Source organism: Leptonychotes weddellii, chromosome 3 (genome assembly GCF_054177405.1).
Source record: "Leptonychotes weddellii isolate Sample4059 chromosome 3, ASM5417740v2, whole genome shotgun sequence".
NCBI lineage: Eukaryota > Metazoa > Chordata > Mammalia > Carnivora > Phocidae > Leptonychotes > Leptonychotes weddellii.
In genome coordinates, this window is record NC_138371.1 from 18,748,607 (window position 1) to 18,775,195 (window position 26,589).

The following is a 26,589-nucleotide window of genomic DNA, read 5'->3' on the forward strand; positions in this document are numbered from 1 at the left end:
CGAGATGCCCTTCAACAGATGAATGGATGAAGAAGATGTAATCCGTATATACAATGGAATATTACCCAGCCATCAGAAAGGATGAATACCCAACTTTTACATCAACATGGAAGGGACTGGAGGCGATTATGCTAAGTGAAATAAGTCAAGCAGAGAAAGTCAATTATCATATGGTTTCACTTATTTGTGGAACATAAGGAAGAGCATGGAGAACATTAGGAGAAGGAAGGGAAAATGAAGGGGGGGAACTGGAGGGAGAGATGAACCATGAGAGACTATGGACTCTGAGAAACAAACTGAGGGTTTCAGAGGGGAGGGGGGAGGGGGGAGGGGTTAGCCCGGTGATGGGTATTAAGGAGGGCACGTACTGCATGGAGCACTGGGTGTTATATGAAAACAATGGATCGTGGATCACATCAAAAACTAATGATGTACTTACTGTATGGTGACTAACATAACATTAAAAAAAAAACAAAAAAAAACTGGTGCTAGGGACAGCTCCCAGCAACCCTGTCTGCCCAGACTGACCCTCGCTCCTGTCTCCTGTGTCCCTTACCCCTGGATTCCAGAACAGCTCAGCAAACACCACCAGGTCAGCCGAGGAGAAGGTGAGGCCCATGTTGGCAGCGGTGATGGACAGCACGGCCACGGCGTGCTTCTCGAACAGACAGAACTGCTGGCAGAGGTCCTCCCGGTCTGCCGACGAGGTGGAGCCGTCGATGCGGATGTGCGGCACATGCTGAGGGGACAAGAGGGGAGGCAAGGTGGGCTGCACGGGGGCCTGGGGCTCAGCGGCCGCGGCCCCAAGGACACAGCCACGCTGCCGTGCTGGCTCAGACCCGCCAGCGCATAGTCTTCACTTGACACTGCTTTCGGAGCTGCTTGTCTTTTCATTTCAAATTGACATTTGTGTTGAGAGAACTGTAGATTCCCTTTAGTTTAAGCAAAAACACAGGGATTCCTTGCACATCTGGCCCACTTTCTCCCAGGGGTAATATTTTGTTATAGTGTATCATAACCAGGATATTGACTTTGATACGATGTACTGATCTTACTCAGACGTCCTGTTTTACTTAAACTCGTATGTGTGTATCCTACACAATGGTATCACTCCTGTGGCTTTTCACGTATCTGCCTTCACAGTCAAGACACTGAACAGTTATGGGGCACCTGGCTGGCTCAGTGGGTAAAGCATGAGACTCCTGATCTCGGGGTTGTGAGTTCAAGTCCCATGTGGGCATAGAGCTTACTTAAAAAAAAAAGAAAAAAACAAAGAAAAAAAGAGACACTGAACAGTTCTAACACCACAAGGATCCTTCTATGGCCCTTTTACAACCACACCCACCTCCCTCCTGCTCCCTGCCCCATTCCCAGGTGCCTTTCACTTCAGGAATGTTTTATCAATGGAGTCATATAGTGGGCAACCTTTTGGGACGGGCTTTTTTTTCACTCGGCATCATTCCCTGGAGATCTAACCAGGGCGCTGCGTGCGGTGGTAGCTCCTTCCTTTCTTACTCCTGAGTAATATTCCGTGGTGTGGCCGTACCACAGTGTGGCCCTTCACCTCTGGACGGACATGTGGGCTGGCTCGTTTGGGGCTACTACAAATCAAGCTGCCATGAACATCTGTATACAAGTTTCCATGTAAACACAAGTTTTCACTAATCTGAGATGAATGCCCAGGAGTTGGCTGCTGGGCCACATGCTCCTTGCATGTCCAGTTGAATTTTATCTTCTTTTAGGGGGGATTTATCCATTTTTTTTTTCTAATGATAAAGACAAACATTACAAAGGAAATACAAATATCAGGACTACTACCAATCTATTTTTTCTTTTTTTTTAAGATTTTATTTATTTATTTGACAGAGAGAGAGGGAACACAAGCAGGGGGAGTGGGAGAGGGAGAAGCAGGCTTCCCGCCGAGCAGGGAGCCCGAAGTGGGGCTCGATCCCAGGACCCTGGGATCATGACCTGAGCCGATGGCAGACGTGTAACAACTGAGCCACCCAGGTGCCCCCCAATCTATTTTTTCTTAAAGATTTAATTTATTTGACAGAAAGAGAGAGAGCGCACAAGCAGGGGGAGCATCAGGCAAAGGGAGAGGGAGAAGCAGGATCCCTGCTCAGCAGAGACCCCGCACGTGGGGCTCAATCCCAGGACCCTGGGATCATGACCTGAGCCGAAGGCAGATGCTTAACTGAATGAGCCGCCCAGGTGCTCCTATTACCAATCTATTTTTGCCAGGCGCTCTCTTCTCAATGTATATGATAAGCTTTTAAACACAAAGTTTTATATCCTGCTTTTCTCCAATAAACATTATATTGAAAATAAACTAAATTATTACAGTTTTCTAAAACATGATTTTTAATGTCCATATAATATTTTGTTATGTGGCAATAGTATAATTTATCCATTTGTGTATTTCTTCATATTTGGGAGATTCTTTTTGTTTTTTAAAGATTTATTTATTGGGGCGCCTGGGTGGCTCAGTCGTTGAGCGTCTGCCTTCGGCTCAGATCATGATCCCGGGGTCCTGGGATTGAGCCCCGCATCAGGCTCCCTGCTCGGCAGGGGGCCTGCTTCTCCCTCTCCCCCACTTGTGTTCCATCTCTCTCTCTCTGTCAAATAAATAAATAAAATCTTTAAAAAAAAATAAAGATTTATTTATTTGAGAGAGACAGAGAGAATATGAGTAGGGGGAGCGGCAGAGGGAGAGAATCTCAAGCAGACTCCCTGCTGAGCACAGAGCCTGACTCGGTGCTCCATCTAACAACCCTGAGATCATGATCTGAGCAGAAACCAAGAGTTGGACGCTTAACCGACTGAGCCACCCAGGCGCCCCTGGGGGATTCTTCATTTTCACTAAAAAAGATGGGTTGGCGACCATCCACCAACAGGTGAATGGATAAAAATCATGGTATATACATACAACAGAATATTACTCAGCAAAAAGAAGGAATGAACAGATGACACGTGCAATAACAGATGAGTCTCAAAATATGTTGAGAGAAATCAAATTTAAAAAAGAGTACACACTGAATCATTCCACATTTATATAAAGCCCTAAAAATGCAAATTAATTTAGAGGGACAGAGAGCAGATCTGTGGTGGCCTGGAGATGGGAGGGCAGGGAAAAACAGGAGGGATTACAAAGAGCACAAGGAAACTCCTGGGGCCAACAGACACATTCACTATGGGCTTGAACTCACAAGCCTGAGATCAAGATCTGAGCTGAGATCAAGAGTCGATGCTTAACCAACTGAGCCACCCAGGTGCCCCTTCACTGTCTTAATTCTTACCAAACTGTACACCTAGGTGCAGGTTATTGCACGGCAATTAGATCTCTATAAAACTATTAGAATAAAAAAAATTTTAGAGGATGGGTTAAAATAAACCTGTTCATGGTTCTTTGCCCATATTTGGTTATTTCCTTAGACTATACTACTAAAAATCAAAATACTTTGGCAAGAGGCAAAGACTTAAGGATCCTGATATTATCACCAAATTGCTTTCCAATAAGTAATGTATGAGCATGTCCAGTTCACTGCACTATTATCAATAGTAAGCGCTGCACATTTTTTCATATCTTAGGTTCGTATCTTAAAGGGTCCTGTGATCTCCACAAAGTTAAGAACCATGGATCTACATTATTATGTTTTATGGTTAAACAGACTACTATTTAACAGTATGCCTACTGACAAACATTTAGGTTTCTAATTATTCAATATTATAAATAATAATATCACTAATCTTATACATAAATCTTTGTTTGGTCTCATTATTTCCTTAGGATAAATTCCCAGAAGACAAGCTTGGAAAAAGTTGAGTGTGCATTAAGTTACTGCCAAATTGCCCTGTGAAAAGGTACCAAATGTATAAAAAACCCCCATGGTCTAGCCACTGTGTGTTTGTGACAGAACAGATCCATAGTTGTAGGTAATTTAAATCAATTTTTTTCCTTTGTGGTTTCTTTCATTGTTTTTATGTTTATTTATTTATTTATTTATTTAAAGATTTTATTTATTTGACAGAGAGAGAGAGCACAAGCAAGGGGGCGGGTCAGAAGGAGAGGGAGAATTAGACTCCCCGCTGAGCAGGGAGCCCAATGTGGGGCTCGATCCCAGAACCCTGGGATCATGACCTGAGCCGAAGGCAGACACTTAACCGTCTGAGCCACCAAGGCGCCCCTCATTGTTTTTGTTTAGAAAGTCATTCCCCATCCAGTGATCAGCTATATATTCATCTATAGTTTCTTCTAATGCTTTATGGTTTTAATGAGCTTTGATTTGTCTGAAATTTAATAAACAGTGAAGTTGAGTTTCATTTAAGTATTCCACCCAATTACTTAGTCAATTACCCAAACTTTATTTGTTGAAATTAAGCCTAATTTTTGATGACTCCTTGATTATACATTGTCTTTTTATACTAAAGGGCCATTCAACTAAAGAGTTATTAATACTAAAGAGGGCTATCCATTCTGTTCCAACCATCTGACCACCAGTTCTTGGACTAGCATGGCTGAGTTTTATAACAGATTTTAATATCTGGAGGCACAAATCTATCAACATTGTTCTTCTTTTTCAAAGTTGTCTTAGATATCTCTCCTGCTTATTTTTTGAAACTCCTTTAGCATAATAATATAAGGTTCCCTTAAAATAACCGACTGGAATTTTTATTGGGATTGAGTCAAGCCTACGAATTCATGTGGGAAGGACCAGTATTTTTACAGTGTTTACACTGAAGCATGGCCCAAGTCTCTCCAGTTCTTCATTGGTTTCTACACTCTTCTTGGTGAGGTTACTATTAGGTACTTTATACGTTTTTGTTGCTCCGAATTTGATCTTTTTTCCATTGTATTTACTAATTAGTTATAGCTGGTATATAAAAAAAGCAATTTATTTTAGTATATTTATTTGGAATCTAGGCACCCTGTTAAACTCTTACGCATTCTGACAGTTTTCCAATTAACTGTCTTGAGTTGCTTGAATATAGTGACAGCTCTGATTTTTCCTATCCAGGGATCATAGATTTTAATTCCTTTGGCTGGCTTCCTGCATCACATCATATACAAAATTCAAGCCCAGGTGGATTAATGAACCACCTCTAAAATTCTCAGGAAAAAAAAAATCACTAGAGAAAATCTTTATGACCTTAAGTAGGGAAAGATTTCTTAAATCATTCATAAAAATTAAAAACCATATAGAAAAAACTAATAAACTTGAAATGTATTTCAGTTATAACAACTAAAGTAAAAATTAAACACTCTGCTCAATAAAACTTCAACAAAATGAAAAGAAAAAAATGTTATCTGATAAATATCCAGAATTTATAAAGAATATTTCCAAATCAGTAAGAGAAAGACAAACCATCTAACAGGAAAACAGGCAGAGTATCTACAGAAGAGAGCCTGAAATCACCAATAAACACATAAAAGGATACAACTGTTAGTGGTAGTCAGGGAAATGCAAATTAACATAAGAAAGAGCCGAGATTTCATTTCATTGGAGTGGCAAAAGTAAAAAGTCTGATAATACGAAGTGTTAGTGAGCACTCAGAACAGTAGGAATTTCCAAATGCTGTTGGTGCAATTATAAATGTGAATTACCACCTTGGGGAGAAATGTGACAATACCTAGTAGAGTTGAAGACGAGCCTATCCAATGGTTATACAAGATCATGCATGGACATGCCCACACGTACGTACACATGCATGTCAAAGTATTCATATAATAGCAAAAACTGTAAATAAAATTCCATGTCTCTCACCAGGAGAATGAATAAACTGTGCCACAGTCACCCAGAGAGATACTATTCTGCATTTATGGTGAATGAGCTATAGCTATAATACTACATGGAAAAATTTCAAAAATAACATTGAGCGAAAAGGCAAATTTCAGGATACTCACATTATGCTGCCATTTATGTATGTTAAAAAATACATACAGAGGAGACTATATATACTTTGGAGTAAAGTATGACAACATGGAGGGAAGGATTGGGGACAGTGCTTACATCCAGGGAGGACAGAGAATGAATTAGAGGGCTGCTGAGGGGCCTAAGTATGTTATTACTTAAAATACACACTTTGAAATAAATATAACAAAACAATTTATTAAATCCGGGTGGCAGACACACAAGTGGCTGCCTTATGTTTCTCTGTACTCCTCTCCATGTTTGAAACATTACAAGGGCGCCTGGGTGGCTCAGCCAGTTGAGCTACCAGTGCTTGATTTTGGCTTGGGTCATGACCTCAGGGTCATGGGATCGAGCCCTGCCTTGGGCCCCGCGCTCAGATTCTCTCTCTCCCTCTGCCCCTCCCCTACTGCGCACGCATGTGCGTGCACACACTCTCTTAAAAAAAAGAAAAGAAAAGAAACATTACATAAAATGTAATAAAGATGAAGGAAGTCAAAAAGCAATTTATGGTCCTAAATTTAACCAAAAATGAAAACGGAGGTGAAAATACAATGTGTTTAGCTGTTCTGATTTAATTCTATATGCAGAAGCTGGTGAAGATTGGACAGCACTTCCATGTGAAATGTTACAACTTCGTAAGTTTTGTTTCTTAATTTGATGTGTTTAGTTTTAATGAACATCCTTGGAAATCTTTCTGGATATTTTTCATTCAATGTAATAAGGGCCACAAACTCTACTGAAGTCTGCATGTTGCCATGTACGATTAATAAAGCCACTTTGACGGTAACAAGGAAGAACAAAAGGAAGAGGATATTCATATAAATACTTGTTTCCACACAAGAGAATTTCTGCTACCTCCTTTCTTGACAGTCTTGTAATTATTTAGAGTCATGAAAGATCCATTGTTCACAGTGGATCCTTGTTCTCAAAGCAAGGCTCCAGGGGTAGCTGCAGGAAGCAGGGAAGAAGTTAAAGGACACTGCTGGGAAGTATTTTGACCCCACTGTGGTTCTACAAGCAAGAAGGATGCTTCAGAAAGTCTTCAGCAATGTTTCTGGAAACATCATCTCACTTCTTTGGTTCAGATCTGCCCTCAACCTGCTCAGAACCACTCAGCAGCCAACACACGAAAGGAGCACCCTGTGCTGAATTTTGAAGGGAGCTTACCTTTTTCTCAAGCTCTCTTGTAATTGCACTCAGGACTACCTTATGGTGTGCGAATACTAGAAACTTCTCTCTTCCACTTTCCAGGAGGTCCAGGATATATTCACTGCATTTGACAATGAGAGCACAATAAATTCAACATATACTTATCCAGTTGAAATTACTCCACTGCATCTTTAGCAGACACCTTCGAGGTAGCTGCCCTCCCCTGCCCTTTCCCTCCCTTTCTCTGAGAGCTGACCTCTTGCCCTACCCCTCAGGCCAGGTCACCTAAGTAGAAGAAGCAAAATTGGAAGCTGTGGGGAAGCCACCTTCTGCCATGTGCAGAAAGAGTTCTTCTATGCTTTTAAGTCATCCTCCATACACAAATAAAGTATCGTTACGTTTTATGTGTCTGATATGCTACTGAAACTTTCTTACTATCTGGGATCACAGAAGATAATTAACAGTTTTCACTTTTGCTGCTACTATCATTGTAATGTGTTTTCAGTACAAATTGAAAAGTCGTCTAAGATCTGAAAATGCCTAGGCAGGGGATTACAGGATTCTTGGCAGTACTCAAATTTCTGGAAGTGTGATACTGAAACTTAATAGTACTGAAGAGACGGTCAGGGAAAGTTCCCCAGCTCCCTCACACAGCAGGGGGCAAGCTACAGGGCCAACAGCTAAGTCAGTGGGAAGGGAATTTTTTTCTGAGGCAAAGGAAGATGGAGTGAAGAACCTTGTTTGCTTGCTCTTTTCTCCCCTTGATTTACTTCTCTCCTCCATCACTGTTTTTTCTTGACTTCCTACCCCCTCTTTAGCTGTGGCCCCGAAGGAAGGCAGCTACACTGGGAGCTATTGGGGGTGGGGGTAGGGGTCACCCAGTCAGCAGACTCTTATGGCTTCCCTGGAATTAATGCCCTGCAGGGGGTTCACAATCCCAGGACACGTCACTGTTCCCATATGGGCAACGGGAAGGTGAGCCTCCTTGGACACAAACAGTAGGTCCAGGATATAGTCACTGCATTTGACGAAAAGGACTCACTCGGCCTGAGGCCATCCTCACACGTGGGTGTGTCTGGGCATAGAACAGATACTGCCCTCCTTGGAGAAGGACAAATCTCAAAGGTTTCCTGTCAGGCAGGTGGTGACCTGTCCTCTAAGCACCTAAGAATTATTTTCAAGCAACACTATGGCCAACCAGGGAATGGATTTGAGTTCAATTTGTGAAGAGCAGGTACTAACAGAATCTAATTAGTTTGAGAGACATAAAATTTGCCATGATATAAGCAAGAAAGTTTATTGCTACAACATCAAAAAGTCACAAGGCCGTAAAATCAAGTTGGACAGCTCATTAACAACTACAGGTCCCAGTTTTTCTCGTTCCTCTCTCCCCTCTACATCTCAGATGTGGTTTTTTATTTCTGTCCTTCCCAAGTCCCTAAGTTACGAGGCTGGAAATATCTGCCTACCACAATACCGTTGGCTTTTATATCAAAAGATGCCCATTAAAATGAAAACAAACAACAGCAAAAAGGGGAAGAAAAACAATTGGCAGAGGAAATGGGGTTTTAAAATTTATAATCTAATTTCCACTTACTAGTCGTGTGACTCTGAGACCCAGAGACAGACATGAGATTTACTCTGTCTCTGCATTTTAAAAATGGGGCCAGTTTGACTTACTTGACTGATCTCACAAAGAGGCTGTAAGTGTGAAATGAGTTAGCAGATGTCAAAACTGGTTGGAAATTAGAAAGCACTATACAATTTATCACAGAATTTTGAAAAAGTATGTGTAAGGTATGTAATAGATGGAATGTTTGCAGCCTGATGCCCCCCCCTGCACCCGCCAAATCCTGTTCAAACAGTAACCCCCAAGGTGAGGTTATTGTGAGATGAGACCTTTGGGAAGGGATAAGGTCACACAGGCAGAGCCCTCATGAATGAAATCAATGTCCTTATCAGAGACTCCCCCACTTCTGTCACGGGAGGACCCAGGGAGAAGACAGCCATCTACAAGCCAGGAAGAGGGCCCTCACCAGACATTACATCTGCTGTTGCCTCGATCTTGGACTTCTCAGCCTCTAGAAGCGTGAGAAAAAAAATTCCTGTTGTTCAAGCCACCCAATCTACTGTATTTTTGTTACAGCAGCCTAAACACACTAAAACAAGGTAGTACCAAAGTTTATTTATGAGGTGGCGGAATGGCCAGATTTAACATTTCTCAGAGAAATGGGTGGTTCTGGGCCCAGCACTCAGTAGGCCCTGAATTTTGTAGGTCACGAGCGGAGAGAGTGAAGGAAAAGAATCACACCCTTGCCATCTGTTATTCAGCAGCTCGTGAGAAATGGGTTGGTGGGGGCAATTCTGATGAGTTTCTGAGAGAGAAGTTTCCAGGTTGTAAAACCACAGCTGGAGTTCATTAGTCTTCTAACAGTCTCATAAATGAAAAGGGCAGCGGCCCGAGGGTGAAGGAGAGCTGGCCAACATTCAGCAGTCTTTTTGGAGGGGGGATCCTAGATTTGAATCATGTGGTGAATGCACTCTCTTGCTGCATTTAGGGTGCAGAGGGAGAGGCCGAGAGGCTGGGGGATCTGGAGGCTTAGTGAGAGGGTGGGGTAGGCTGCGTGTGTCTCAATTTATCCACAGATCTTGGTCCCCACAGCCAAGCTGGCACCGCTCAACCCACGCTAAATTCATTTTCATTGTAATTAAATCACTTGGACCATTATCCTGCCAGAGTCTCTCATGAATGTTAAACAATAAAAAATCAGGCAAATGCACGTCATGAGAATTGCCTCAGGTTTCTACCACAGTGAATATTTGAACATGAGTGGGTTTTTCCTTTCTTTAAGAAAGGCAGACAATTTTTCAAGTCAGTGAATACATTTAAGAATAGGAATTATGACTTCAGCCTTAGTATAGAAGGCGGAAGGAAAACTTAAGTGTGACAATGGCCCCTTGCCCATATCTTTTGAACAAACTTTGACAGTTGCCTTTTTATGCAGGTAGATAATGGCTGAGACTTCATGTCTTTGGAGAATACCAGAGAATCCCCATAAGGCAGCCTTCTTGGTCTTCCATGAAACCCCTCACTTGTGTCTACAGGCAAATGACCACAGTTTCCTACTACGGGGAAACGCTCACTTTAGTGTTTGGTCAACCCCACCCTCCTTGTAAGTGGCAGCAGCTCCAGCTTGGTTAAGACAGGAGCTGTCGAGGACCCCAAACTCGACCGGCAGTGCTCCTGTGACAGGCCCGCTTATGCCCTGCGGGTGATGAGGCTACGCTGCCCTGAACTTTGTATTGAAGGCAGCTATAATTCTAGGCTCTGATCGTTTCTTGCACAGCAGTAAAACCATTCTGGGAGGTTAAGGTAATAGGTGTTTCTTTTTCAAGATGAGCGAGAGACAGAGTGTGGGAGAGAGAAGGCGACACTTGGTGGCCACTTACATGACAGATGGGATTTTAGCTTCAGCTGTTCTGTTGAAGAAGAGAAGGAGGGCTTCTTTCTGCTGCCGTTTCTGTGGAAAGAGAAGTCTAGGGTTGAAAGTCTCCCACTCTGCGAACCCTGGGTGAGCTAACATAATCATCACCGCTCGGAGCTTTACCAATCCTAATGCCAGTTATCGGAGCTGGGAGACCCCAACTCATCCACTCAATTTAGTCGAGCCATGGGAGCCGCAGAGACTCTAGTCTGTCATTGGAGGTGCACCATTACAGGTCCTCTGTCATCTCCCAGGAACTGTTGTGAACAGCCAGTGGTGAGACCTGGAACACGAGAGCCCTCGGGAAAGGTGCCTGGGCCACGCTCCACCATCCACACAGGCTCGCGTGATCAGCTGAAATGCAGCCCTTGTTAAGCTATGTGAACCACTTCCTATAGCCTGCTGACAACTTACACATGACACTGGCCCAAGCTGCTTTTTGCCTCCCCTTTTTCTTCTGCCATGCTGTGTCCATACGCAATTGATAAAGCTTCCTTCTGTCCAAGACTTACTGAATCAATTCCAATGGACCCCAACTAGTCTCTTGTAGAATCATCTCAAAACCATTATTCATGTGTCTTTTGGCCTGGCTCCCACATAAGGCCATTGACCTCCCAGGAGAAGAAACCATGTTTTCTTTACAGTTGGCATCTAAATAAATACTAATCAAGGATGCTAGCACAGGAGGTGCACAGTTTCACAATATTATGAGAAAACATTTACCATCACTCTGGGTTCCCCAGAGATGACAGACACCCCTACCATCACTGCTAGGGTGGCCCTCTCCTTCCAGTAGCAAGCGTGGATTACAGATGCCCCTGGGGGTCTGTGAGGCCGGTGACAGACACGATAGCTTCTTCATGTAACAAGGAAGTGAGCCCACAGTAATGACATCCATGGCCCTGAAGCCAGGCTGTCCCTTAAACAACGGACACCACAGGTGGTGGGACAAGCTGCCTGGTCCAAACAGCTTCCTGCCTCCCAACAGTGTCTTTCCTCGAGGACTTGATGAGAAAGAAGGAAGATAACCCGGAACCACAGGAAGCCAGGGGGCCGCTGACAGGCTAGTGGGGCCATGTCATTCTTGTGGCAGTGGTGGCCACCGTCCCTCCTGCCTTGTGGCAGAGGTACAACTGAACAAACTTCCTGAGAACTCTTGTTGGAGATACGACTCTGTGACAGTGTGTCTTAAACTCTTTTTCAGCTATAGACCCAGTGTAGACTCTGATGAAGCTCTGGACACACACTTTTCCCTTCTGGACAAAGAGCTCACAGACGTCTGAGGTACATTCACGTCCCCTCAAAGGGTCCCTTGTAGCAGGCCAGGCCCTCTAACATAATGCGGTCCCTGGCAGGATACAGCAAAGGGACAGAGCCAGGCTTCCAAGTGCTGACCTCACCCGCAAGTGGGCATGCCTCAAGCAGAGCGCACCCCAGTCATCCTGTCTTCACATTGACTCCCGTGCCCTTCAGAGGCCACCCCTGCTCCTGTCAGGTCCTTCCTCTCACCCACGCTCTCTCCCTCCACACCGGCTAAGCAGAGAGGGGGAGGGCAGAACAAACAGATAGGCAAGTGGCAGAAAGCACTCTGAGAAACCTCACCTGAGCTTTACCACCAAGAGCTGAGGAGGTGTGGGGAGCAAACCCCTTTATCATACTCAGTTGTGGGGTCGGCCCACGGGCACTGGCAGGGATGACTTCCAAGTGCGCCCAGCCCCATGTTGCAGCAACTCACTCCTTCATGCCTACCCTCACCATACAGTCCACGTTCACAAATTCCTATGGAAGCTGCTTTCTCGGTATCTGGTTACTTACAATAGGGAACTGAAATAACCCAAATGTCCAACTCATAATTCCTGGCAAAATTCTAATATGGCCATGAGAGAAAACACATATTGTGCTTTAAAAGAACATTTAACAACACAGAAAAGTGTTCAGGATGAAGTTTTGTAACCTGTTTTCCTCCCCACCTGATAGACATTTATAGGGTACCAATTCTGCTTTCAAAAATATGTTACTTATTATATACATAAATTATATCTGTATCTATATATAAGTGTACGTGTAAATAATGCATATTTGAAAGCCAAATATACACACATTTTATAGAAAAACTACCCAGATCATATATGCCAAAATTATATGATAAAAAACATAGGTGACTCTTGTTCATAGTATAGTAATAAGAAACACTTGATCGATGTTACTTTTAAGTACTTTTATCTTTCAGATTTTATGCAATAGACAGCTATTTTAATGTAGGAGAGATCAACAGTATTATCTTAAAAAAAACAAACAAACCCAAACCTCCCCAAAACTGAGTAGACACAATACTAGTGCATTAATGGTCTCACTCCTTTTGCCAGCCACAGGCCAGGAAATTTTAAATAACCTGCGTTCTTTGTTCTTCGGCTTTTACTAAATTAGATCCACTGGGGTTTTGATTCTATTTTTTCTGTTGGAATTTGAATGTATTGTCAAACAGCAGAAGGGTGAACTGCCACTGTCACTAGGAAGTCTGTGCGGACTTGCTCTATTTTTCTGTTCCTGGTTTGCTGATCAAAAAATTACTATAGACAAAGGAGGATTAGAGTCAGCTTTTCTTAGCCCGGGAAGGGACAGCTATTATTTCACCTGAAAATAAGAAAGAGCTTTCACTGTACATTATGTTTTATAAGTGGGCCGCTTCGCCTTGGCTTCTGTGATTTAAAGCTTTTTTTTTAAAAAATGTCTTCCTCCAGATGGGAAGGTGTGAGGGAGCAAAGAACTGCTTCTTGACAGGGCAGGAGCCCTTTGCTGGAACCCCGCTGGGAAACTTGGGGCTACAAAGTAACTTAAAAGTGGTAGGGGTAGGCGCCTGGGTGGCTCAGATGGTTAAGCGTCTGCCTTCAGCTCAGGTCATGATCCCAGGGTCCTGGGATCGAGCCCCGCATCCGGCTCCCTGCTCCTTGGGAGCCTGCTTCTCGCTCTGCCTCTCTCTCTGTCTCTCATGAATAAATAAATAAAATCTAAAAAAAAAAAAGTGGTAGGGGCAACTTTCTGTAGATTCACAGGCCTTCCTTACTTGCCCCAAACCATAAAACCACTAACCCCCATTTTGACTTTTTCAATGCAGGATTTCACAGCCAGCCAGGGTTTGGAAGGGATGTCAAGGGCCAGCTAGTCCAACTCCTGGCTGACACGGGTTCCCCTTCCTGAACTGAGGGAGGGTTTTGCCTCTGATCGGATCCGCAGTTGACAGATGCACCACATCAGTGGCTTTGGAGTAAGAAAGGTTCTGGCAGTCTCAAGGGCAAAGCTCCTAAATTCATTTTCTACTTGGATGTTCCACATAAAAATGAGTTTACATTAAAGACCACAAAAGGGAACCAATTTATCAAGGATTTATCTTCTTATCGGAAAGAATCTAGTATCCGGCTTCAGCATCATCCTGCGGGTCATCTGTACCAACTCAATTTCTCTCTTTTAGGAACAAGCTCCTAATTTTCCTAAGATGCCAAGGAAACAGCAAGTCCCAAGCACTGGACTGAGAAGAGCTCTAGGCTCTTTCTCTGCTGGATTCTCGAATTCCACTGCAATCAAGGTTTTTCATAATCTGCACAACAGCGTTATGACTCTGGGATGAAGAAGCAGAGAGAACAGTCACCCAACAGGAGGGTCTCAGAGCGACTGACACTGTCCTTAGGGACTTTTCCAGCACTAGGCCTACGAGGCACGTCATGGTTCCCCTTTTTAGGTTTAAAAGAAAATATCAAAATAGCCCAAAGAATTCGGGGGATTTACATAGTACCTATGTAAATAAAAATACCAAACATTCCTGATTTCCACGGTTTAGCCTAGTAAATTTTTTTTTTTTTTAAGATGCTATTTATTTATTTGACAAAGAAAGAGAGAGAGAGCACAAGCAGGGGGAGCGGCAGAGAGAGAGGGAGAAGCAGGCTCCCCGCTGACCAGGGAGCCCTATGCGGGGCTCAATCCCAGGACCCTGGGATCATGACCTGAGCCGAAGGCAGACGCTTAACCAATGAGCCACCCAGGTGCCCCTAGCGCCCATTATTGCCTGTAAACTCAGAAGTCAAACCTCCAGGTCGCATCTGAAATCATCTTTAGAAAGAGCCCCATAACCTAAGGCGAGGAACTATATAAATTGGCAAAAAATTTTAAAAATGCTTTCAAACCTTGTTGCACTAAGTTAAAAATTCCCATACTTCTTTTGAGCCATACTGCACAATTTACAGCTGCCTCTTGGCCACTCGATATGCTGTTCCTCTTCAGTTCAAATGCCCACTGCCTGCTTTTTCTGTTGTCTACATTGCTGGTCTCTGCCTGGTTTGGGAGGGGGACCAGGGACTGGTGAGGGGATTCTCTGCGGAATTCCACAAAATACCGATAGGCTTACTTCCACCACACACACACACAAGGAACTAAAATGTAGAATATTTATAAACATTCAGATCTTTGCACCTAAAAATACCCCACATCTGAATTTTTCCCATTAATATATTTGCTATATTTGTTCATTGGTTTTCTTGATGGCAGAGTTCACTCATGGGCAACAGTTAGTAGACATAAAAGATTTAAGAGAATTATAAGAAAAAGCTTAAAACTGAGAAAAAGAATTTCCATTCAGGGGTGGCTAGGTGGCTCAGTTGGTTGAGCGGTTGACCCTTGATTTTGGCTCAGGTCCTGATCTCAGAGTCGTGAGATCGAGTCCCATGCTGGGCTCTTCCCTCAGCAGAGCATCTGCTTGGGATTCTCATTCTCTCTCTCCCTCTGTCCCTACCCCCAGCCCTCTCTCTCTCTCTCTAAAAAATAAATAAATCTAAAAAAAAAAAAAAAAAAGAATTTCCATTCATTGAATTTTTATCTCTAGAAATCAGAAAAAGACCACCAACAGTGATTTTAGCAACATGTTCTGCTTCGGCTCATGTTCCATTGAAATACAGTTTGAGAACCACTGGTCTGTATCTCCACATCGGTGCTGGGGAATTTTGCTGGAAAACCCCACAATGAAGACATTACACCTGCTCACTTCCTCCAGACTATCCAGATTATTATATGTAATACAGCGTAAATTACAGACAGCTTGACAACTTACCAGCGTATCTTCTACCCTACACTCTTGTTTCTTAAAAGTTACCCATTGGTCTTGCTCATAACATGGTAAAATAACATAAAAACCCTACACATTCTGTCTCTTGTCATTCTTATTTATTTTGTGCTCTCCCACAAGGCTGGGATCTCATCTTGATCTAACTTTCTTTACACAGGGTAATAACAAGCTCAGATAATGCTTTATGATAATGTCAAAGAAATGTCAATGACTGTTATTTTCTTGGTGATGGTTTTATCCCAAAAGGACAGAAATGGAGCTGGTGTAAATTACTTTACCGCACTTGGCACAGTGTGACACTGAAGACAGATATGAAAGTGTTTTGAAAAGATAAAACCACCATAGTGTTAAGACCTTAAAATATAGGGGTAACAGGCTTGGTTACAGCCTCAGCTCTGCCTTGGAGCAGCCGTAAGACTGAGTAAATCACATTCTCTGTGGGCCTTAGTTTCCCTTTCTGTAAAATGGGGATGCCAACTTCTTACCAACCATAAATGACTGTAATAAGGATTAAGGGCTAAGAGGGTTTGAAGACCCTACTGTTCTATAAATGTCGATTTGTTATTTTGACTAAAAGAGGTTAACGTATATAACAAATACACCTAGAACTAACTTCTGTTACTAGACTGAGTAACAGTTACTAGACTTTAAGGCATTCTCAAAATACACTAAACAGAAACTCCGATTCTGAGAGATTCTGTATGTACGTCACCATTCTGCCATTGCCATGGGGTTTATCTTTACTACCATCTGTCAACAGCGATCTACACATGTACAAAACCGCAAATTAGGAAGAGATTTTGGAAGGAGACTAGGTAGGCTGAGAGAGGACATGGGCTCACGGTCCTTGCCCAGGGGCGTGGGAAGAGGTCCTGGAATAGCAAGCTCCGAGAACTCTGGGTGACCCCGGTGGACCCCCTCCCGGGAAGGACCAGCTGTGGACACATCGACTTCCAAGTCCCCATCTCAAGCCCCGGACTCACAGTTTTGTTCATGGTGGTCATTTCCTTGGCCGCGGCGTCCAGGGCGGCTCTGGCCTTGGTGCTGATCTGGCCAGGGACAATGGCTACCATCTTGCGCTGCTTGGGCGGGAGCTGGGCCAGGACGTCACACTTGAGGCGTCGCAGCATGACCGCTTCCTCCAGCAGGAGCTTCAGCTCGCCCAGGTTGGAGGAGCCCGAATAATCCCATCCCCAGGGCTGCTGTGGAGGAAGAACCAAGACACGCAGCCAGTTAGCTTCTCCTAGGGCCAAGTAACCGGGCTGCAACCTCAACCGGCTCACGACCTTCTCTTCCTGTGGCTTTGTTCAGACAACTTCAAGGGGCTCTAAAGGATGAATGAAACCTCCTATAATACAGGTGGGAGCAAGGAAGGAAAAGAGAAAAAGAAAGTCAGGAATAAAGTGAACTAAAAACATCTATCTTGGTGTTCTACACGCTGAACTTTCTAGCAGCAAATGCAAGATGCTGAGAGGTCTGGTGTCCGTTACTTTTAAAAACAAATAAGAGGTTTGGCTTGTCAGACTATTCATGTATTCTCAATAAAGAAATCATCTTCCCCAGGGCTTATCCTAAAGTCCACTGCACGATGAAACAAATCACGTTTTTTCAGTAATATCTTTATTTGATGAGATGTATTGAGATTTAAGATGCTGTTGTTCCTTAGTACAGACTATCCCAGCACAACCAAGTGCAATGAGATGCACAGTGTGTTGCTGCTGCTGCCGGGGATTGGAGGGAGGAACCAAGAGCACAGGCTTTTGCCAGTCTGGCTGAGACCAGAGGTGGGTTTTAGGGTGCCCAGGCAGTCCTTCATAAAAATGGTTTCTTCACTTAGTAGCTCATGGGAGGCAATGAGCAAGAATATCTATTCCCGGTCACATAGCTAGAGAAGATGTTAAAATGAAAACCGGTATCTTTCACTACCAATCTTACTCGAAATAGAACTGACATCTCCAGTCCCGTAGAAATGAGGGAACCAAGGTGTCTGCTGCCTTATGTTTCCAGCTGCTTGTCTCTCTTTCTGTCTCAACCTCCCCTGGACCATAAACCACCTTAGGCAGAAGTTAGGCTTGTTCATTTCCGAGGGCCAGTGAACCTAGCCTCTAATTGTGAAGACATGGCGGGTGTCCTTTGCTAAATAGAGGATAGGAAAAGATAGATGGTCAAAGGTGGAAAAGTAAAATGATCAAAAACTGCTTCTTCTTTAAAAAAATTCTCTGAAATCAACTGGAAGTTCTCAGCAAATGCCTTCATGCAATGGGGTCGAAAATGAGCTCAGCAAGGGGCAGTCTCTTCAGTGGCTTTTCTCAATGCAAGAAGTTGGCCACAGTAAAAAAAAAAAAAAAAAAAAAAAAAGGCATCCCTGCCCTACAGGCTGTATTAAATAAAAATCATGCTGGGAACAAGTGGATACCATAATTAATTTGGATAGCATGCTCCTATGTCAGCTTTTAATCTTGTAGGTTAAAACCCAATAACACCAAAGATTTAAAATTTGGAATATTCACAATCCAGCAAGCTTTTATTGAAAATTTACCATGTAGCAGGCACTGGGCTAGGTGGAAGGAGGGGAAGGGGTAAGGCACTGTCTATGTTTGTTTTCTTGGTTGTTAGTGGGGGAGGGGACACAGTGAGAAGGAGAGGAAGGATGAATTTAATAAGGATGGCATGAAGACTGGGGAGATGGTGGACAGAGACTGGGGACACGGGAAGGGACAGTCTGGGGGTAAAGGCAATGAATTCTGTCTTCAGCCCCTACCATCACTAGCTAAGCATTATACTGTGAGCCCAGATAGTCGAGGAAGAGAAGATTCTTTTCAGAAAGTGGGACATTTACAAATAGGACAGAGGTACAAATCACTCATGAAGAGTTTTGAGGGACCATGACAACCAGGCAGAATCTAATCTGGATTGATCCACGGGGAAAGTCATTACAGATTTTGTTAAAGAAGTGTATAGCTTTAAATACATTTAATAACAGAAATTTCCTGCCTCAATAAGCAGCTAAAAATGGTTTGCAATTAACTTTGCAAAGCACTACAATTTACATTATAAGTACTTTGTTTGAATCTAAGTGGATATTTTTAAAGTACTTGAAAAGTTTTTTGAAAAAAGTATTTAAAAAATAAGGCAGACAATCTTATTTACATCACAAACTTGCACAGCAAGGCTTTTTCATCAAGATGGCATGCGTCATGGGTAAGCAAACAGCCATTTCTCCAAAGTGTCAGCATCTTTGATGCAAATAGTGGCTCAGTATATTTGTCCTTTGCTCACAAAACAGGAACCCTAAAGGTCTGAACTAATGGGGTCTTCGAGCCGGGTTGGAACCTCTGCAGCCAGGGCGCCATCCATAAGAAAGAAGTCAGGCAGAGTGCGGGTTGTGGCGTCGAGGTTTACGAAGTTACAGCAGAAAACTGGGGAAAAGGAGAAGTGATCTACACTTGTGAGAGGGGCCAGAGTCTGCCGCTCTAATTCAGGACCATGTGGACCCCTGTGGGAACAGCGTTTGGGAGTTCGAGAAGTCTGACCTTGCGAGACGAAGATCTGTCACTGAAGGATAAATTCACTGCCCTGGCCACTTTCAAAAATAGAGATGAGAAAGAAAAATTAGCGAATCTTCCCTCTGGTTTTCTGACTGTGGAAGTTCCAGAGCCTGGGTCAGAGAGAGCTACCGGGGCACAGGAAGAAGATGCCGGCCAGGCCCATCCATATCCCATCAGCGTCTGCGAGGTCGCCAACCCAGACCTGTGCTTCCATCCCCCATGGCCAACCCAGACCCTTGCATCCCAGCAAACAGATGAGTTGTATCCCATTGGCGGGTCTGGAGAGAGTTCAGAAGGCACTAGAGGCCAAGAAGGAGGAGTCCCTCCCTGAAGAGAAAGGAGCCCAATCCCAGAAGAAAACAGCTCAGCTGAGTAAGGAAAAAAATGAACACCTCAGCAAACAAGGAGCTGATTCTCCGTGTCATCCTTTCTCGAGTTATTTTTGGGGAAGAACACTGGAAACGTGCACAGGCTTTGGCCAAGCCGGTTATGGCTGCCTGACACTGAGAGGCACCCCTAGCTCAGGAAACATGCTGAGTCTGCCACGAACATGCTGCTGACATGGAGGGAGGCGCGGCCGTAGACAAGGAGAGACAGGAAATCGTGGAGGCTCTGGTGAGGAGCCTCCTCTACTGAGGAGGACAGTGTCCCGTGCTCAATGGGCTGGATCCGATTGATGAACACTGATGGATTCAATGGCCCATGAGGAGGAATGGAGGATCGGTGAATAATGTCATTTAAACATTTAAAAAAATGTTGATTTTCTGGCTTACAAAAGTAATCCATTTTGGTGTACATTATCTTCCAATCATAAATGAAAGAGAGGTGGGGGGGAGAAGGGGAGGGGATGGGGAAGGGAGAGGAAGAGAGAAGGAATGAACAACTGAATGATGGGGAAAATTTTGCATCCTACTTTTTTCCCACTCTTTTATTTCCCCAAGTCATTAAATATTTTTTTCAGTTAAAAGAAATCGAGGTTTTAGAAATCAAGATTTTGATTGCAATGGCATTCGCGGTTACAAGCTCCCTCTGCCATCCTTGGAGACTGAAGCTGTGCAGACTCGAGTCCCAGAGGCACCTGCCCTGCTGGCACCTACAGATAATCTGTAGGTCAGAGGCTTCTGGCCTACTGAGCAGGCACACTTCACTGTAATGAGTTGACATTTTGGCTGATGAGAGCCCACTGACGCAGCTCCAGATCACACTCCCTCTCTACCTGCTTCGAGGCCTCTACTGTTTCTTCCGTGCAGAGGATATGGGCCCCAGCTGCACCCCTAGCTCGCCTCTGCGCCCTTCTCAGAGCTCCGGGCACCTACACATCAGCCACTGGTCCCCTTATTGGGAAACCCCACCCTAGAATCACAAGCATTAAAACTAGGAGGGACTGTTCTTCTTGAGGACACTTGGAAGGTCAGAGTTAGGGGCAAAGCAGGATGAAAATCTGGGTCTGGCTCCCTGGCCAGTGTGCTTCTGATCATACCATGGCCAAAGAGAAGGAACAAAAGGTAAGTATCAAAATCGGGGAGAGGGACGGGGTGGTGGGTTGGGGGGGAGGGGGAGGGGAGGAAAGAATAAATACCCGCTTGGCATCACAGTAGCGAAGTCCAAAAGCATGAAACTGAGGGAAGAAAGTTGGCCTGACCCCGATGATCTGGGTGTAGAGCTCTGCGGGCCGGGACATTGCTGGCGTGCCGGACAGCAGGATCACCCTCTTCGCGACCTAGAAGACAAACAGCCAAAGGTGCTGAAAGCACACAGAGGAGCACCTAGAGACTATCCCAAATGCCCCACCGGGATTGGAGCTGGATGCCCCAGGAAGAGCAAAATGCCTTGGAAGGCAGCAAGAGCACCTCTCCCTTCCTGGGCGCCCTGACTGCTGGCAGTTTGCCAGTTTACTCCTCTTGACCCAGGGAGATCTAGATCCCAGTGACACCAGAGGCTGGCCTCACTCCAGATCCCGGTGTGGCCCATACCTGGGAACTCTAAGCAAAGGTAGAGGAGCACACACGTTCCGAGAGCCTCATGGTGTGACCCACGTAAGCGGTGAGATACCACCTCCTAGGCTGCCTTTGTCATAAGTCCCTACATCAGGACTCAGCACATGATACTGAATTCCACCTTCTCTGTCTCCCTCACTAGACTGTGAGCATCTTGAGATCAGGGCTGTGTTCACCTTTATCTTCTGTAGCACAGAGCCTGGCACAAAGTAAGCAACCAACAAATGTTCGCTGTATGCTGAGAAATATTCAGCTAACCAGTGTCCCCAGGAAGATGGGAAAAACTCAACGAATCCAGCATTGGAAGAGGAAGTGGAAGTGGGGGACAGAGAGCAACAGGTCTGACCTGCTTCCAGAGGGGATCTCTGACATCCGAGCTGAACTTCCAGTCAGAAAATGACACTGAGGACCAGCCCTTTCTCACTGCCAGGAGGAAGAGTCAGGGGTGGCCTGTGCACAAGCCTCTACCTGATTTTCTTCGGAGGACAAAGAGGCTGTCGCTAACTCAGCTGCACAATGCTTTGAGCCCAGAGCTCCCTGACTTAGCTCATTTTGCAGTTAATAAGGACTTTAAAAAGTGGGACCCAGATCCATTTACCCTAAACTCAGCCCAGGTCTGCAGCAGCCTGCTCAGCAATGGGTAGAACAGAAATAAATGGTCGATTCCAGTGATGAACTCCAGGTTCCTAACTAGCTTGACCCCAACCTGACCCGAAGAGATCAGACTGAAATACCCTACCTCTTACTAAGATGAGACAGAGGATGAGAATAAGGGAGACACTCCTCACTGTATTAGGGCATGGAATGGCCAAAAATTCCTGGAGGTAAAATCCATTTCAGCCCTAGAAGGAAGCCTACCAGGGAGCTCATTGTCTAGAAACACCTTGTTAACCACTGTAACCTTGAGTTAACGAGTATAAGTATAAGGCAATGGCATGCAGTAAATCACCTAAGGGAGGAAATTAGGTTTTCAAATGGATATGCTGCCTCATAAAAATAAATAAATAAAGGTGCAACAGAGGGAAGAAAAAGGACTCTTTATACATATACAATATATACAACTCTCAAGATGCACTTTTGCCCTCTCCGTGACTGCCAATACCTAATTCCATTATGACAGGAGAGGTATGAATTTCTCCAGCTATAATTTTCCACAGTTTTCCACAGTTCAATTACCCAGGCTTCTAATTTCCTGCACGGTTTAATGTAGGCTCATTAAAATAACAATGAGCTTCTTGAATGACGTCTGTAGCATCGCTTGCCTTGGCTCAAGACCATTTCAATGAAACGGGGACAATGAGAAGTCTTACCAATGAGAGAAAATTGGCCTGTCTTCCCAAACCGATTCCCCAGGTCGCTGTTCTGCTGCCGCCTGGGGATGGAGCCTGGGCAGAGACAGCTCACAGATCAGGTGATGGAAAATAACTCCCAGGTTCTTGGGTGGGTATTTACAGGACAGAGTCAATTCTGAGCCCGTTCACCCATACACTAGGGGTGATAAGACCATTGAAAATGGGCGTTTGTGGGTGTTTAAAAAGCAGAGGCAGCATTATGGAAAAAGAAAAAGGCCAGCTTTGAAAAGAAACCAGAATAGCGTCTTTTCTATTCTGGAATGATTTAGCCTGCTCCCTGCTCAGCCCCAACACACTGGTACTGTCATCCTACTGTCACCCAAACGGCCTTTAATCCTGTCCACCTGCCCAGCTGCCCATGATTTATGGGTCACCCTCCACCTCGGAGAACCTCCAATTTCGGAAAATAGAAATGCATAAAACTACGTAAATCAACACTAAACGGAACACTTTATAGTCAACTCCTCTGGCTAACAAAAGACAGCGGCACCCGGGAAACCCATCATGGAGCAATGTAAAAAAATCATTTCTGTGTGATGTCCGAGAGAAATGATGTGATTCACAGGAGCAGACGCTGTTGGGGGCAGGTGACTTTCAAAGACAGGTTCAGTTTCCTAAGGGATTAAGGTCATCAGTTCAGCCCTGGGGAACAGGATGCTAGCAAGGACGAGTTGGTATATATAATTTGCCAAGGAGAATCCAATCCAACTCAGAGTAAATAAAACTACACATAGATTTTTAAATATGAGCCAAGAGAATGTTCTGTTGCAGAGAAGAGCCGAAACTGTTGTAAGTTCATACAAGCAGCAGCCTGGGAATTCTCCATCACTTTCTGTTGTTACCTCTTTTTTTCCAACTGAGCCAATAACTTGCTTTACCGAATAATTCTGACTGGGTATAACACACTTCACCAAGACTCTGGACAGGGGAAAACGTCATGCTCCCCAAAGCTGAGCCCCATTCTTGTCCCATGTTATTCCTAATGGTACTCTAAATAAAGCTCGGTCTACAGGCGGAGTACCCTGTGATTTAGAAGTACTACTTGAGAAAGCTGGCAACATCGAAGAGAAGGTCACGCCTGTGCCACCCAAGTGTCCTGATACACACTGGCCCCATGAGGCAGGGACACCGGAGCTACACTGTCATAAGTTCAGAAGTCATTACAGAATCTTCAAAAACAAGGAGAATGGCAAACACAGTCTGGGGGCATGTGACCAAAAGTACAGAGATCAAGAACAGAGGCAGGATCACCGTCACGAGCCAAGAAGCAACAGAAGAGTCAACACCTGTGGTTAAGTCTAAACCCTGAGAACAAGAGGGGAAACCCACTCTTCAGGAGAAACCCAGTGACCGGAATCGGGGAAAAGATCGAGGCTCTGTTTTTTCCTCTGCTCTCCATGATATGCAAGACCAAACCAAGACAAACGGCATCATTATGACCACTGTTGACCAGAGGCCACTCCAGGGATCAGCAGAGGGCCACCTACCACCCAGTGATACGTCAGATGGCCTTTCTGAGTCTCTGGCTGGGTCAACATATTTCATACAAAACGGTTCCTTCTAGGATCTAGCCTTTTCCCAAAAGAGACAAAGTTCCAGTCACAAGTCTGAGCGCTCCTGCCAACACCAAACTGATCTACATGAGAACCAGAGCTAAGCAAGCATCACTGCCCTGGTATTAATAAAATACTGATGCCATGTAAAAGGTGACTAGTTCTGCGGGAAGAACAGAAGAAGGAAGGGGGCGCCTGGTGGCTCAGTCGTTACGCATCTGCCTTCGGCTCAGGTCATGATCCCAGAGTCCTGGGATCGAGCCCCGCATTGGGCTCCCTGCTCCACGGGAAGCCTGCTTCTCCCTCTCCCATTCCTCCTGCTTGTGTTCCCTCTCTTGCTATGTCTCTCTCTGTCAAATAAATAAATAAATCTTTAAAAAAAAAAAGAAGGGCGCCTAGGTGGCTCAGTTGGTTAAGCGACTGCCTTCGGCTCGGGTCATGATCCCAGGGTACTGGGATCGAGTCCCACATCGGGCTCCCGGCTCAGCGGGGAGCCTGCTTCTCCCTCTGACCCTCTCCTCTCTCATGCTGTTTCTCTCTCGCTCGCTCTCTAATAAAAATAAATAAAATCTTTAAAAAAATAAATAAATAAAAATAAAATAAAAAAGAAAAGAAAGAAGGAAGGATGGGACTACAGGTGTTCTGGTTCACGAACACCAAAATGTATGAGAACACATCAAATGCCATAATTACAGCTAATTAAAGTTACATTGTTTTGACCTTCAAGGCATGCATGGGCATAGATGTTATTAATATAACACACAGGCTCAAATTAAACATTATGTTTTTTTCCTCTAGAAAAAAATAGTCTATTTTACCTTAAGTGTTAGACTCCAACAATTTCCTTCCTGATTCTGTGATAAAGTGGAGGATTATTTGCCAGAACAGCAGGACCACAAGGACTCCTCCCGCAGGAATCACACTGGGAGAACAGACCTTCCAAATGATACCACTCTCCCTTCAGGCTGAGAGGGGCAAAGAGCCATCTCTTCTGGACGAGGAGAGACTGGGTTTTCCACCACCTGTTTCTTGTATATCATGTGAAAAACAGTTCACCGTAATACTATATGTCATGGCCAAAGCCTGGCTATAAATCCATCAAAAGGGAGCAGATGATACGTATTATGACAGATTTATACAATACAATACTATCTGTAAGAATGAGGTCCAGTCATCTGAAATAAGGTGGGATGATTTCCAAGATACACTATTCAGAGAAGAAAGGCAGGAGCAAACAGTGGTTGAGGAACACTCTGAGGAGGGAGGAAGGAAATACACACACACACACACACACTCACACACACACACACACACACGCTTAGCTGGGAACAGACTAAATTTTAGAAGTAAATGTGAGAATCTGGTAACTCTGGCTGCCTTCGGAGACAGAAATCAAGGGATCAGGGCCCCAGAGGAGGGAGAAAGAGTTATTTTTCACTGTACACCCTTTTGAATATATCATCTACTTAAACTCCTTTAATGAGAAAGGAAAAAAGAAATAGCTCATACGTTTTAGGCCACTACTCTTGTTTCATCTAACCAATCACTAGAGATGTAAAAAGGACTCTACTCACAAAAAGAGAAAAAGCTATTTAGTAGGAAAGGATGGTGGGATTTTGAGGGCTTTTTACCTCTAGAGAAATAATCGAACACTAGTCTGACAATAAAAAGCGCTATAAAAATCAAAGAAAAACTCAAACACATACCTCACTGCACAAAAGCAAGAGACTGACAACCTTCAGGTTGGAGTCATATGGAGAAGACTATGTGATCTGGGTTGAGTGGGAGTAAAGATGGTTATGACTGGCCACACTAGACTTCAGAGGCATCTATCAAAAGGTGAAATTTTGACCCAGCAATTCTGCGCGTAGGAATTTGTCCTAATAGGTCAAAGTTTGCAAACTACGAGTACATCGATGACGTTCACTTGCAGAATTATTGATAACAGCAAAACAATGTCCAACTAAGGGCTAAATTATGGGATGCATCCATCCCAACAGAAGGCTCTAGAGCCATTAAAAATGATGACCTTGCCCTACAACGGACGTGTTAATGGTGGTTTTTCTCTGTTGGAAGGAATTAAGGTGATTGGAATTTTGTTCTTCATAGCTTTCTGTCTTGCCTACTTTTACACATGTGTACATAAAAAATAGAACTACCCTGCTTGGTAACCCAAGCAAATAGTGCTGTGGGGGAAGAAAGATGTCACATTTCCCAGGGGACCACAACACCAACTTCCTACAACCTAAGCCACGTGTGCCCCGCGTGCGCCTGCTGTCACCATTTACAAGACCCACATTTCCAGGACATGATCCAGCCTGGCTAGCTCACAGACTGCAGGATATCACCTAATTACCTCATTGTGCACATTTGCTGAACATGTCTTGAAATATTAATTATGAGAATACAGTTCTAGGAGATGCACAAGTTAGAGGAACAATCAAGTGGTACTAAATTAGGCCCTTGTGTGCCTTTTT

The 26,589-nt window shown here is 44.3% G+C and overlaps 1 protein-coding gene across 11 annotated transcripts in view; it reads right to left on the bottom strand.

Annotated features, from left to right (window-relative positions):
- The window catches only part of SMARCAL1 (SNF2 related chromatin remodeling annealing helicase 1), a 56,746-nt gene that overhangs the window by 5,250 nt on the left and 24,907 nt on the right, over positions 1–26,589 (bottom strand). For all 11 annotated transcript variants that reach the window (XM_081813643.1, XM_081813642.1, XM_081813641.1 and 8 more), the window contains 5 exons: positions 20,790–20,930; positions 16,646–16,864; positions 10,515–10,585; positions 7,083–7,185; positions 557–739 (listed from right to left, as the gene is read on the bottom strand). In XM_081813643.1, the coding sequence (XP_081669769.1) occupies positions 557–739; positions 7,083–7,185; positions 10,515–10,585; positions 16,646–16,864; positions 20,790–20,930 (717 nt within the window). The remainder of the gene's footprint in view (positions 1–556; positions 740–7,082; positions 7,186–10,514; positions 10,586–16,645; positions 16,865–20,789; positions 20,931–26,589) is intronic.